The sequence below is a fragment of the Armigeres subalbatus genome, chromosome 1 (assembly GCF_024139115.2).
Source record: "Armigeres subalbatus isolate Guangzhou_Male chromosome 1, GZ_Asu_2, whole genome shotgun sequence".
Taxonomy (NCBI): domain Eukaryota; kingdom Metazoa; phylum Arthropoda; class Insecta; order Diptera; family Culicidae; genus Armigeres; species Armigeres subalbatus.
In genome coordinates, this window is record NC_085139.1 from 62,981,155 (window position 1) to 62,996,770 (window position 15,616).

The following is a 15,616-nucleotide window of genomic DNA, read 5'->3' on the forward strand; positions in this document are numbered from 1 at the left end:
ACCCGGAGAAGTAGGCGGGTAATTTTTGACAAAAAGGCCTTACGCCGCCCCTACATACCCGCCTCATTTGTTGAATTGGCGCATTTTATTGCGGGTATCACTTTTCAGTAACTGAAACAGTGCCGCCCTGCGTCAACATTTTAGTCAAAAATGTGGTTTTCAAATGAGCAGAAATTCCATCAAACGCGACACGTGGCGAGTTACATAGGAACCAAATTCGCTCGACCGTCTTCGCTACTGTCAATTATTGCCCCCCATGTGTCGCGAAGCGATGTCCATGCACGATTTTTGCAGCAGTTGGGTAAATAATATGCGAATTCAAAAAGTGCAAGCATGCACCACACCGTCTCAAGAAAGTGATCGTCACAATATGCTAAAAAGATGAGAAGCAAAAAAAATGTCTCGAAAGCAATCCAAGCAAACCGACTAGACGTTACGTCCGTGTTTAGTGGAACATCACAAACCATGTGCATTGGTATTAATCGAGGAAATCTACAACACAACATACGGCGATGGCCACATTTGGGAGCTGTGTGCGCGTGGTTAGAATCGTAATCGTACTTCATTAAACTGGCTGCATATCATTGTGTATATGCATACAGAGCATAGGTACAGCAGACGAATTTCTAGCATCAGTCTGGCAGCGGACTCACCTCAGCCATATCAGCAACATACACCACCACACTCGTACACGTGTAAATCGAACCAAGTGCCAATCAACAACCTCGGACGGAATCTATTTTCGTCATGTTGGGCTATTTCCATCGGTTAGAATTTTAAAAGTGAATCATATCTTCAGAGTTAAGGCATTATAATTCTTCCATTATGTCCCTAACCTGCGAGAAAATCTGAGACACATGACGAAGTGACGCTGAACCCTACTACTGGCGAAACGGTTACGTACGACGACGAAGCTATCAACAACGACCGTACCAACAGCAGTAGATGATACATCAAAGTAAGCCACAAACTGAGCAGTAGCGGAAGGTCACCGACGCGGAGCGTGGTGCAGAGCGGAGCAACAACGGCGGAGACAGCAAAAGTATAATCATTCGAACGGATGAGTCATACTTTTTTCATATAGCCAGCAACAGCAGCAGCCGATGAGGCAGAAGAAGCGCCAGAGCGGGGTGTGTGTGCGCGCGCTAGCAGGCAAGACATCAACCACGAAGCAGAAACGTAAACACAACATCAACAACTGGTGCCTTGTGTAAACACCGTATAGACACATCGATAGTCTCTTCCATACACGTTTGCACAGAGATTGGCTTCTCGGCCAGGGCGCGGATGGATGTATGAGTGTGCCAACAGTGTGAATGCTGATACGCGCGCTCTTATTATCGACTAGGGGAAGATCGTTGATTGCATGAATTAGGTGGTCAAAGTTTAGAGGAAATTTTCCATTTTACTGGCTGGATAATTTCTTGAGAAATCTAGAATTTTTGGACAACAGAATGAAAAACACAAAAAATTGTGTTTTTACCAAGCCAACTTTCCAAACATCAACCGTGCTTTGTAGGGTTCTGCACAGCGATTGGCCAGCTGGTTCCCGGGCTATGTGCGATGATGGTGTGCGGACGGCAGTTATAACAAAACACAATGTTGTGCAAAGGGTGTGCGTCGACTGTGATAATAAAATCATATCCTTAATCGGATATAATAAGCCTGTTGTAAGAGCTGTCAGATGTGTTCAGCATTTACCTACTATGTTTTGATTTAATGAATATTGTGTGGATTTACTTGACCAATGGATTCGAAGGGTGGATTCGCTCTTCTTTCACCAAGGTTTGCAAATCTTGATAAATCAATGTTTGGCAGATTGCTTTGTTTTTTTTTCTCCTTGACTCTCAAAATAGGTGTCTGACAAAGAAAGAGAAGCCCGGAGGAAACAACAAAACGGGTGTGAAGGTGAAAAACGGCGTTTTCGACCACAGGAAAGTTCTGTTTGTAAGAAAAAAATCAGAAGGGTTGTGTACAAGACAAGACCGTATGTTAGACGATGGACAAAGTATCGTGCCGAATGGCATATACTCCGAAGTAAATCAGCCTCACCTGAGGAAACACTTATGTTTTCTCCTCATTACAGTTGAGTAATCTGGCCCCACATCGCACTGTCATTCCGATTGTTTTAAATGGATGCAAACCCAGAACCGTGACAGGGGTAAAGCCTGCAATCACTCCAGCTGCTTCACCACTGAAAAGCTCCCATACTTGAGGAATCTGGACACGTGCAACTTATTCATACTGAATAAAGCACCTTTCGACAAACTGGTAGCAGAGCGACTCATTTCCGTGTGACGTCACTCCACTTCTGTGTGGCAGTATTGGTACCATTCGATCAGAGCTGCTTTGTGTTTGTGCAGCACAGAGGAAGGAATGTGGTTACTGGTGAGCAACCCGACCCCACAGTCGGCCGTCACTAATCATCATTCGTATTTCTGTGGTCGGTTAAGAAACACGCGCGTGTAACTCCGTTCACTGGTATCAATAAACGAAGGTTCGCATCCTTCCGCGGTCCTTCAGGGATATCTCCACCAAGTTCCAGTTGTTTTGTAGTGACCCGTGCTTCGTCAACGCAGGTTACGTCAGTTATTCTACATACCACGGCCAGTTCGCGCGTATATCACTCGCATCCGGTTCCTTTGATTAATGATCCTCGCTTGACAGGTCGATCTACAAAAGTCAAATCGGACGCGCCTTTCAGAACCAGATGATGCGGATAACTCCTGAAACAAGGATCTAGCAGTAACGTCATAACAAACCAGGAACAAGTGATACAAAGTGAAATTAAGTGCTTTTACTTCGGTGACCAACACTTCTACACACACAAATATAGTGCCGTATTTTAACGAATTCAACGTAAAAAGGCTGTACAAAGATATCAGTCGAGTTAATATAGAGTGTAACAAGTGCGAATAAGTTGATACTGCACAGTACAAGTGAGAAAGTATCGAGTGTGGTGTCTACGCAAGAAGCTAAACTCAAAGAAAATAAATTATACCTAATCGTCTGACAGTTTTGTAGTAAATCTCTTGCATAATGTCGAGCAAGTATAAGTGATTCATGTGTATTAGCTCGATCCGTGTGCATTACAATATTTTAATTACAACTGCCAAGAGTGAGGGAAACAGTGATCGAGAAAAACAAGATATCGAGTAGAAGAGAAGGGTAAAACACGAAGATCGTAGGTGAGATCATACCTAAATAAAGCAGTTGTATACAAGAACACGAACAACGATCGCGCAAACAAAATAGTGATTCGCTTGAATCATCTGTCAAAGCCTACTATTAAAAGTGACATCAACCGTAGCTGTCAGAAGTGCAAGCTTTGTCAAAATTATCACCAATCAGTCGACGTCACGGGCAGTCGCTTCGAGCTCCGCCAACAAACCTGCATCGTCGGTGACAACCGGAGCTGTAACAACGTCCACAACCAAGATGAGAATAAAGCGTGAATCGACCTGCCTAGGTCTACGGCTCCTGCCTGCCAAGCTTAGTAAGTACCCCAAAATCCTCCGCAATCAACGCAGACCACGCACGCACCATGGACGGCTGAGAAGCCGTACATCACACCTCCGACTGTTCTATTTTTGATCCTCTCGAGTCTGAAACCGAGCGTAACAACAACGAGGTGGGCATCGAAACTAGTTCACATACCTCCGCAATGAGCTGTCTTCTTTCGCGCTATTGGTCATTGGTCGAAACCCTTCAGCCCCGCGTTCACGAGGCAACGAGTCTCCCACCCACACCTTCGGTCGCACTCCTTTCAGGACGGATTTATAATGCATTTTAAAATTAGAATCTCATTCGAGCACGACGTAAATCCCTTTACCTTTCGCGGCACCCCGCTTCGCGCGTCGAGTGCTTCTCGGAGCGGAGCCTTGATCGAGAGCTGAACAGCGACCGAGTGTCTCCCAAAGCATCCGCACGGGCGGCGGGAAATTAGTCTCGCTCCGACCAAAATACCAACGACAAGTGTCCGTCGCCGCCGCCGCCGCCGCGCCATTGCTACCCGCTAGCAGCGCGCGATCTGCCGTAGCGCCTACGCGTTCTCCTTCGGGCTCGAACAACCTGTGGTGCCGTGCCGTGTGTACATCTCTCCAGACGACAAAACGTCGAGCCGAAAGAAGCTTCCTTAGCGGAAGTCGCCCCCCGATCATCAACATCATCGTCGTGGTTGCCTGCTATCATGGCTTTTGGTAGGTCGAGCAATAAGTCAAAGCATCGCTGATGTAACGGTTTGCACCCATAGGACGAAAAATGCGTCGATTGGGTGTCAGGTTTACGACTTTGACGTCGGATCGATGTTCTGCAAACGTCAGTCTCATAAAGGTCTATTTGACGTTTTAAAACCAAAAGATACATAAAAGTGACATTTCGAAAATTCAAACGAAATTCCGACGAATGAGAATCGCTGGTGCTGTCCAACGCAACTTCTTTCAAAAACTATTCGATGTCTATCAGAAATAGGCAAAGCAGGGTTATTTTAAAATAATTTAACTGTCACTTATAAGTTAAATTTGCTTTTGATTCGGGAATAGACTGGAGGTCCAAGAGTCTGTCTCATTTCATTTCTCAAATCAAACTCGAAAGTAACATTTCAATAATTTCCAAACCACTCTGCTTATAGAGTAAGTTTACTTTTGACAGATTTTGCTTTGTTTTTGACAGATGTCTGATTGATCTTGCAAAGCTTCTGTGATTCTTATGGCCGAATGATTTTTTTATTTTCGAGCTGTCAATTTTAAGTTTGATGTGATTTTAATTCGGAAAAGTGAGACGCAGCGTAAGTGCATTCTAAATAAATTAAGAGTAGCAATCATCAAATCTTCCAACACACCAACAGCGAGATTGCATCGCTGGTGCTTAACAAAATAAATAAGAGAGATTTTCCAACATATGTTTTCTCAACAACTAATTGGCTGATGTTTGATGTTTGCAATAACAGTTCGATGAAGGCTAACGATAGATCAAATCACGACTCTTTCGTATAGAAATTTTTCAACCACCGGAAGGGGAATGTGCTGCCACTTAAGCTACATTGAAATATTGTTTTAATTATTATTTTACAGATATTATTAATAACAAAAATAATGTTGTCATCCTGCTGATTTTGTTTTGTTTGCAATCAATATAATAAAATAAGCCAATATAAACGAAAATTGCATTTTATTTCAAATTATATGAAATGAATATATTTATTAAATTCAAAATGTTTAAAAGCGACTCACAAAGAAAGATTACTTTGACAGCCAACGAATTGTTTTTAACAGTTGTCAAAAAATGTTATTGTTTTCATTGGAAAGCACCTGCGAGTCTTACGACCGGGTGATTTTTTTATTTGCGAGCTGTTACTCTTTAAAGTGTTTTTCGTTCATTTAATTTGATTTTAATTCGTTAAATGAGACGCATCCTATAAACATATTTCGGCGAATCCAAAACCTACATTTTTTCGTACGACAGTGTTGACATTCTTATCGCGCCAAACGATATACATCCTGTTGTACAAGCTGAATATATGCATAATTACTGCCGATTCCTGGAACAGCGCTCCGCCGCGCAGCAAGTCGTAGTAATTCCAACACATTCCCTGCGACCATTGCCCACAATATTTACTGGCCGCAAGCAAGTGACATCACCACCTGAAGCTTCGCTGTGGTCATTGTCGTTACCGTCATGTCACTGTTCGGCAAACAGCGATCCATTCCACACAGCAAATATTGCTTGCCAGCAGCGAAGATCTGCCGCACGCTAATGTCGTCCCTGGAATAGTGCGAGTCGTAAACAGTTCGCTCACCATAGCTCATAATGTTTCCCGTGAATCGTGCATCAGTCACTGAACTGTGCCTCAAGCAACTATAACAGCAGCAGTGGCAGTGATTCATCCGTCGGATGACTTCAGTTCAACATAATCCAGTGGTCGGCAGATTCCGGGAATCGTAAGTTTCAGAAGCAGCCGCCACCACACCACTGCTGACTGCGGTGCAGCTATAAACGAGAAAACCGGGAATTTTCTGCATCGCTCGTCGATGATGAATGCGCGCCCGCTCGGTGCCGTCTGGGCTACAAAAACATTCGAATAGGAAGCGATCATTGTAAAGCTAGTGGTCAGCTTTCTGGTTAGCATTCATGATGTTGAATTTGAACAGTGAGTTCATATTAATTTAAGGGAGAATAACAAAATCGACATCAAAATTATATCACGTTATATTTTTCTGGCATCAAAAACGATCAGTTTTGCTCGTTTATCATTCAAAATTTACATAGGGTATATGGCTCAGACCCAGGGCTGGATTTATGGGGAGTCCGAAAGAAGGACGTGGCCCCGGGCTTCCACAAATCTTTTGTGCCAAAACAAACCTTTTTTGTACATTTTGGGGCCCCCACAAACTGTCGGTCTGGGGCCCCTTCCGGCTAAATCCGGCCCTGTTCCGACTAAAATATGATTGATACACTTTTTTAAAGAACCAGTGATAAATATATCTCTACAAAACGATGTATTATCGCTGAATTATTGATTCATTTGCGTGATGAGCCAACGTTACATCCTAGGCTAACATTACATCATTTGACAGCTAAACGATTCAGTGATCCAATTAAGGAAATTGTCACAATAGTTTGATATAAATTATTTCGAGATGTAGCCAAAACAACGCTTTTTGCAACAATCACTGTCAACTTTTTCAGTTCAAGAAGAATAAACATTTCAGCTTTTGTTATTGTATTGTATTCGGTTTCATAACCACGACCGTAACCACAGACCAGACCGTTTTCTTCGAGAAAGCTTTACTGCTTCGCTAGTAAGAGAACCATTGTAAACAGTTCCAACGTTGGACTAATGCAACCTTCTAAGAAACTTCAGATGGAACCTGTGCCACAAATGTAGCGTGTCACTGCGCTGTGCACCAAAACGTCACAGTCACAGCATGATTGCTTTGCGCACATTTCTGGATCTGACTTGAGGTGCGGAAGTTTCGGCCATTAACATCTTTCCATTTTCGTACTCATCCGCATGCCTACGTAGCGTAGACACCCGGGAGTTCCCCGACCGGGGGGCTCCCTTCTGCATTTCGCCCTGGCCAAGAGCCTGCATTTCAACGTTGGATGAGTCATAGATCTGACAGCGTGGTGCTCTGCACCATGGTTGAATCAAATAAACTATATAGCGCAGCGCAAACAGAGCGAATGTATTTCAAAATATGCTCGTGAAACTATAGAAAAGCCAACAACAGCAGTCGCGGCGAGCAACCACGCAACCACGAACGAAGATGAGATGGATAGCAACATACAACAGAAGAAACCTCGAAGCAGGAAAGAAAACGAAAATAATTCATCGTCATACGCCTCCTGCGCGACTTTCCGCCACGTTTTGTCCAATCTTTGGCAAAAGAAAAAGACGAACGCTGTAAAGGCGAGCAACGCGAAACCCGGGGGTCTGCCAATGCTCGACTAAGTCCGCCCGTCCGTCTACGAGCGAGAAGAAAGAAGATCGACCGACCAAGACGTACGGTTAATCCGAAAGGGATGTATTATTTTTAAATTGAATCTCCTATAAACATCTGAGTCATCAGCCAGCATCGCTGGCCGCGCAGACCGCAAGCGGACGATGCGATCGACCGTGCATTGGTGGGGGGGGGGGCTCTCCGCTGTGGCGGCGAGGTTGCCAAGGTAGCGAAAAGAGAGTATGAATGTTTATATGAAGTTTATTTTTAATTGTAGTAGGCTGCGGACGAACGGGTGCAGCGGTGGCAAGCGACGAAGGACGACGCTAGCGGTGTATTGCGCTGCCGGCTCAAAGACGGAGTCAGTGGAGCGAACCTGCTGGACGGAGACGGCCTTGCCGAGTTGCGTGTAAAGCTCTTTATGTTTTATATTCCTTCGCATGTTTCTCGGAGCCACTACTGACGAGAGCGGCCTCGCGAGTGAAGGGAAACATACCAGCTCGGACGGTATATCGATTGCTTGCGTCTTGCTGGTTGTAGAATTTCTGGAAATGATGCTAAGCAGACATGGCAGAGACACGGAGAGAAATTAACGCACGCGCAGCCTAAATGGCATGCTTGTGTGTATCGCCGGTTGGCCATTTCCCGGATTCTTCTACGAGCGTTCGCACACATAAATCACGCTGATTTACGCTCGATTGGCCAAACGATGAGAGTTGAAATGAAGTCATAAAACATTAATTTCTGCTAGCTGACGAAGAACACATCTCGCATATTGCGATTTCAGCCGACCAAATGACTCACTCAAAGCCGCGTAGGTCGTAAATTTGCACCGTGGACATGCTGTAAACAATGTCTGTTTTTGTAACATTTGCGGAGCTACTATTTTGAGATTCAGAGCCTCGGTTCTTTTGATGCCTTGGGTTGTGCATCCAGCCATTCATTTTTCTGTTGACGTTCAAAGCGTAAACACTTCTTGTTGTTAGAAAATTAATGGCCATAGCGGTGGACTGCACATAACTCACCTGTGCAAAGCATCAGGAATCCAACGGTCCACCTCAATTACAAGTGGCAGCCATTTTCTTTTTCGGGTCAATAAGGCTTCCAGCATCCCGCAGAGCTAACAACTCGATTGCAAGGTGCGCACGCCTAGGCTGAGGTATACAGCAGGCAAAATTGCCAATCCGATTTGCTCTGCGTCCTCATCTGGCTACGTCATGATCGCCTCTGCCATTTTGCCACAGATGAAGACACAGTGCCGGCAAAGCCAAATGTTGAAGGAGTTAATCAACTTCAGCCGTTCACCAGCCACAGTACGGAACACCACTCAGTAAAGAGAAAAAAGAAGTACGACCTTTCCAAGTTTGTGCTGACTGCTGGGGCTGGTGGTTTGGATTTCTTCACAACCACTGGGACCCGATGGCAGCATGTAGCAAAACAAGTTTTCCGCTGCGGAGCCCACGGAGCAACTGCACCACCGCGCTGAATTCCACTCTCGGCTCGGTGGCAGCACCGCCACCTGAACCACCGTCGGACTTAACTATACACGTTCTTCAGGTGTGTCGCGTCAGCCGATCAAGGAGAGACAACAGAGTTCAGTTTTTATCAACTTGATTTAGCATCATCATGATCGCCGCCATCAGCAGGTTCGAGCAAAAAGTAAACAAAGACCTGCTGTAAGGAAATGAGGTTTGGGGGGTTTGAACCACTGTCGCCATAGGCTCACTACTCATGTCATGTTATTTATCTTATTGCATTAGCCGATTTTAAAATTAGGTGGCAAGCGTTGTTCAACCATCATGTCTAGCAAGGAAATCGATTATGTCAGAATACAACTTCTGTCTACCAAATGTACAGCTGGATATCCCACGAAGGTCCTCTACGTGATGAACTTACGTTATTTGAAAAATCTTTAAAAATATTGAGGGTCCCTACCTCAGTCGTGTAAAATTCTCGCTTTCAGGATAAATGTCTCGCGCAAAAATTGACTCCATTCAATGCCCAAATCGGTCGCGCCCGCCTCTATTCACCCACCGTAGAAAGAGTTCTCATTCGCCGCATTTCATCGGCGTCGATATTTATAAAACAAAATGGCTTTTGTTATTCTAATCTTTTCAACCTTTCTGTCCATCTTCCTTCGCAGCAATCCACAATCCGCACAAACGGCACAAAGATACCTGCGATGATTCATCGATCACGCCGGGGACCAGAATCCCGCTTGCACGCAGCTGTTCCAGCCCGGCCGTTTCCTATGGTAAGTAGAGATCTTTCTCATCATTATTCGGCCAGAACCACGGCTCGGAGAGTGCTCCCGTTTCGTCCATGAGCGTTCATTAATTCAATTAACTACATGGCAAAACGGTTCGGCCGTTCTTCGTTTCGGTATTGTTGGTCAACCAGTGGAGTCGGGCAAGAATGAGGAAGTCAGCAATTTCAGTTCATTCAATCGCTACCGTACAATTTTTCGTTGCCGCTTAAACTCGCCCGTCCTAACCGGCTTGGGATGTTCAAATGACGGTTGACGAGGGAAGCTTGACTTGAACTACGAGGAAGCTATGTAGAACCTCCAACTGTGAATAATCAAAGCAAGCCGGAATTCGGTAAGCAAAGATCTCTTAGTGGTCAAATCAAGATTAACAGCATTGTTTGATTGTTGACATCCCCACGCATAAACATAAATAGAATGCCGCGGGACAAAATCAACCAATCAGTTCTATCCTGTTTCCCCATGACGATTATGATTCTCCAAATTACTTCAAACAAACACAGGAAATGAATATGATATCGAAGTACAACCATGCGACTGACTTAAGAACGAAGACAGATGCGTGGTCGTTCTGCGTCCGCGGACTACTGCGATATGCTCGCTCATTAATATTACGCCCGTCGTCGCCGTCAACGCATTCGCTTTTACAATCAATTTCGTTCACCCAGAATGTTATGATTGTCGAACAAATGTGCAGTCTAGTACTACACTGGTGAAACGTGTGTTACGATTCGTTTCGCCTACTTAGTTTATCCTCGTCAAAGCGTTTTACAGATGTAAAAGTCTATATTCAACTTTGGCAAAATTATACAAACCTCGGTGCGTTCTGCATTGCAAATGTCTCCTCATCGGTTCGCGCATGTGGTGACAATAATGTAATTGCTAGAACGTGGCTGAGAACTAGCCTGAGCAGCACCGACACCGACGACCGCACTTTCATTCATGGTTATTCATTATGAAATTTCATTGTTTTTCCCCACATTGACGGCTTTTTGTTCGCTTCGGTCAGTCCTGCATGCACGATGCGATGCGATCGTTCAATGGAGAAGAGCGGGATTGGATTGTGTTTCATTCAGCAAAAAAAAACCATTTACACAAAAGTAACAATAAGCAATCCAGTTACGCGCACTGAGTAAGCGTTGCAATATAGCATATGCGTTGCAAAACTCTGCCCGTTTTTATGTGCAATCATGGCAAAAACACAGAAAAACATCAGCTCATGTGAGCCTGGTCTGCGGCACGATAACTCCTCGGAAGAGGATAGTTATCACTGCCAAGCAATAAATTCACCATATATGTACTAAGTGATACCGGCAGTAATTGCCCTGCTTTCATCCAGTCAGCGTGGGAGTCTGCGCACGTTTGACAGCAAAATGTAATACTAACAATGGCACGTTACCCATTGATTACGTAAAGCAATCAGCACGCTAATGGGCAAATACGAATGCTGTTCGTCGCAAACACACCAATCATTCGGTTCGGTTGTGGAACTATTTTAGAACCTAAAATGTCATTACTATATTTGAATTCACTGGCCAGAACAGAAATGGCAGTGACAACGATCACACTGCACTCTACTGCATCTGCAAATTTCATTTTACAAATGTTCAAATTTGAATATCGAAATGATAATGTAGTTATTATGATAAATATTGCTCACCAATCAAAACTTTGTAATTCGAAAGCATTCCTTCTTAAGGGTGAGGTCACAGACAGACACACGTTCCACTTGGAACAAAATTTAACCAAAATCATCGCCACGAAACCCGATGGATTTTGACATTTGAGCGGACCCGCTTTTTTGCTTGAAAAAAATTATATATGATTCGCCATGTACAAAAAATTATTGATTCAATCGATACCTTCACTTTATTGATGCCCAACTGCCCAAAAAAACCATAATATAAATTATGAGGCGCAGCAATTTGGCACATTTTGTTTGTTTAACATATTAAAAGTAGACAGGTGTGTCAAAAATATTGATTCTTCGGGGCAGGCATTTGACCATAAATAAGTGAAAGAATCGATTGAAAAATAGAAAGTTCCAATAGGGAAAGGTACCAGTTTTGGCCACCTTAGTGCCTAATTTGGCCAACCGTAAAAAATGCATATTTTCTAAAAACTATCGATTTTTGGAGCTACGCGAGAAACTGGCCAAATTAGGAACATGGTCAAAACTAGTACAGTTACCCTATTACGAAAGGCACTGTAACAGATTCAAGTTGGAGACCTTCATATGTGCACAGCTGAACACTGCCAGACGACTCGCAGAGCGGCAAGTAGGCAATCAAAACAAATTGTAATGGTTTATGAAATTGACAACGTAAGAATAATCTCACCCTCAAGTTGTTCAGTTGGTCACTAGAGATTGTCGTCGGAGCTATCCCCAATACTGAAGAATTTTGTTTGTTCAACCAGTTGCCGCCGACATTTTTTATCTCGTTTTATTGTGTCTAAGTTGATTCTTTGACTTCTTCAAAGTCGACATTCCCAAGAATTTTTTTTTAAGTCTAACTATTTGAAAAATCCAAAATAAAAACTGAAAAAGTACTGCACGTGTAAACAGGCCGAAAGAATTGGCCTGTGTCGTAGCTATAATAAATCCATCTTTCCGATTTGCCTTTTTACCAACGAACTCACAAACGGTGAACACCGAAAAAAGAATACTTCGCATGTTCACCGCCTCAAAACATAACTTACTGAATGATCGTTTACCTTTTCCAACGTTCGAATCATCTAGAATTCTTGTCGCTCACTTGAGATTGAAATTCAAATTTCTTCTCATTAGCTTCTTTAGTATGCTTACGCTCAAATGCCAACTACGATTGAATTTCAAATTCGTTATCATTTTTTTCTATTAACGTCATTTTTAAATATTTTTAGTTTATTATTTCATTATTTTTATCATGAAATAAGAAATACGTCCTACCATTCATCAATGTAACCAACAACATGGTGTTTTACCGTCATTTCTCAGATTCACTTTATTCACCGTCTCTACTCTTTCTTTTTTCGGTTAAAGGAATTCTTTTTTGGAGCTGTTAATGCGAAAACATGAATTTAATTGAATTCTTTGGCTTCAAGTACTTAAGCAGTTGTTTAAACATCAATCAACAGGCCAGAATTTATTATCCAGTGGCTCCTGAAGTTATTGACGCTGTCCTTAAATTGCCTCAGATAACTCTGTTTTAAAACTATTGATTTACTAAACCATTAGCCAAACCAATCCAACCCAAAATCCAATCCACATTCTACACAACCAATCCAATCAAAATCCCATACAAACTAAACCCAATCCCAAATCCAATCCACATTATGCACAACCAATCCACATTCTATACAAACCGAAATCCAATCAAAATCCCAAACGGAAATCCAATCAAAACGTCAATCCAAACCAATCCAAACCAATCCAAATACAATCCGTCAAACCAATCCAATCCAGATCCTAATCCAAACCAAACCAAACCAAACCAATCCCAAACCAATCCAAACCAGAATCCAAATCCAATCCCAAACCAATCCAAACCAATCCAAATCCAATCCAAACCAATCCAAACCCAAATCCAACCAAATCCAAACCAAATCCAAACCAATCCAATCCAATCCAATCCAAACCAATCCAAACCAACCATCAACCAAGTCGGTCAAACCAATCCAAACCAACCAAACCAATCCAATCGGTCAAACCAAACCAAACCAATCCAAACCAATCCAAACCAATCCAAACCAACCGAATCCATTCCAACCATAACCAAACCAACCGGAGAATCTAATCCAAATCCAATCCAAACCAATCCAAACCAATCCAAACCAATCAAAATCCAATCCAAACCAACCAAACCATTCCAACCAATCCAATCAACCAAATCCATCCAAATCCAAACCAACCAATCCAACCAATCCAAACCAATCAAAATCCACAATCAAAAAACCAATCCAAACCAATCCAAACCAATCCAAACCAATCCAAACCAATCCAAATCCAATCCAACCAATCCAAACCAACTCTAAACCAATCCAAACTCAATCCAAACCAACCCAAACCAATCCAAACCAATCCAAACCAATCTAAACCAATCCAAACCAATGAAAACCAATCCAAACCAATCCAAACCAATCAAACCAATCCAAACCAATCCAAACCAATCCAAATCCAATCCAAACCAATCCAAAAACGAACCAAACCAAATCCAATCCAAATCCAATCCCAAACCAATCCGAATCCAATCCAACCAATCCAACCAATCCAATCCAAATCCACCCAAATCCAATCCAAATCAAATCTATATCCAATCCAAATCCGATGTATTTTTTTTATGGACTTTTCTTAATTTTTTTGCCATATTATTTTCCTCATGTTCTCTCTCTTTCTATATGCCCTTAGCATATCATGGCTTATCTTTTTTTGCCGTTCTCTTCTTTTCGCAACTTAGGCTTACTCATTATTTTTTTTGCCTTTTATATAGCATGGCTTACCATTATTTTATGCCATTTTTTCCAGACTGATGCTTTACCACTATTTTTTTGCCATATCTCGTCTGGGGTTTACCTTTTTTTACTCCTTCACCAATCATAGCTTATCATTTTTTTTGCCATATTTTTCAACGTCGGAGGCTTACTTCATATTTTTTGCCTTCATTCAGCTTTTTCTTCTACTGCTGACTTTTTCTTACTCTTGTAGGGAGCAACGACTACAAGTCATTGTCGTAAGCTACAGCAAATCCGTCTTCCGATTTGCCCTTTACCAACGAAAACAAGCGCGGAACACCGAAGAATCAATTCACATGTTCACGCCTCCCCAAAAAACTATAACACTGAATGATCGTTTATTTTCACCGTTCGAATCATCTAGAATTCCTGTCAGCCTACTGAGATTGAAATTCAAATTTCTTCTTCTCATTAGCTTCTTAGTATGCTGACATTTCAAATGCCAACTACGATTGAATTTCAAATTCGTTATCAGTTTTTCTATTAACGTCATTTTTAAATATTTTAGTTTATTATTTCATTATTTTTATCATGAAATAAGAAATACGTTCCACTTATCCATCAATGTAACCAACAAATGCAAATGCATTTTTCAGACTCACTTTATTCCCCACAGCCTGATATTGGTTCAAAATCGGGAAAATGTCAGGCCAAACTTGAAAAACAGTACTTTTTTGATTTTTGGTTTTTATTTTTTTAAATAGATATAAGCGTAAAAATAGATCCTTTGGGGAAATATACCTTGAATAAGTGAAAGAATCGACTGAGACCGGATTTTCTACATATTTTTTTATTTTCACGGGAAATTTCTGATCCAGCGCTGTAAGCTATTCAATAATTTAATTAAATAAATTAAAAAATCAATCCAGCAAACAAAACTTTCTGACGGTCAATTCTACGAGAATTCCAAAAAATAACTGCTGAATTTCCTGAGATAATTCCGAAGATTTTTATAAGGAAGTTCAGTAGTGGATGGTAATTAACAAAAATCAAATAATTCGCCGAGGAAATTTCGAATAATTTGCCAAGGAAATGTCGTAGGATTTGCCGAGAAAATGCCAAAGAGTTTCCGAAAAAATCCAGATGAATTTGCCAAAATAATCGCGAGGAAATTCCCATCGACAAGTCGAAGGAAAGTTGCCGAGAAAATTAAAAAAATAAATTACCGAAGAAATTGTCGAGGATATTTTAACGAAAAAATTTTCGAGGAAATTTTGAAGAATTTTCAGAGGGCAAATTGTCGGTGAATTGCAAAGAATTTCTCGAGGAAATCCCGAAGAATTTCCCAATGAAAGTCTGAAGAACTTGCCTGAAAATTCGCCGAAGAATTTGTCGAATTTTTTTGAAAGTATTTTCCGAGGAAACTCCGAAGACCTTGTCGAGGAAATCCCATAGAATTTGCCGAGAAATTTTACTG

At 42.0% G+C, this 15,616-nt stretch overlaps 1 protein-coding gene across 2 annotated transcripts in view; it reads left to right on the forward strand.

The window, feature by feature from the left end:
* The first annotated feature begins 2,444 nt into the window (after positions 1 to 2,444).
* LOC134226200 (dual specificity protein phosphatase 10) overlaps positions 2,445 to 15,616 on the forward strand; it is a 78,593-nt gene continuing 65,421 nt past the window's right edge. Inside the window, exons 1-2 of one of the 2 annotated variants that reach the window (XM_062706817.1) lie at positions 2,445 to 3,496; positions 9,586 to 9,696. In XM_062706817.1, the coding sequence (XP_062562801.1) occupies positions 3,439 to 3,496; positions 9,586 to 9,696 (169 nt within the window). In that variant the 5' untranslated portion in view covers positions 2,445 to 3,438. Of the gene's footprint in view, positions 3,497 to 3,999; positions 4,200 to 9,585; positions 9,697 to 15,616 lie in introns of those variants that run through there. The other variant, XM_062706821.1, reaches the window with a different exon arrangement.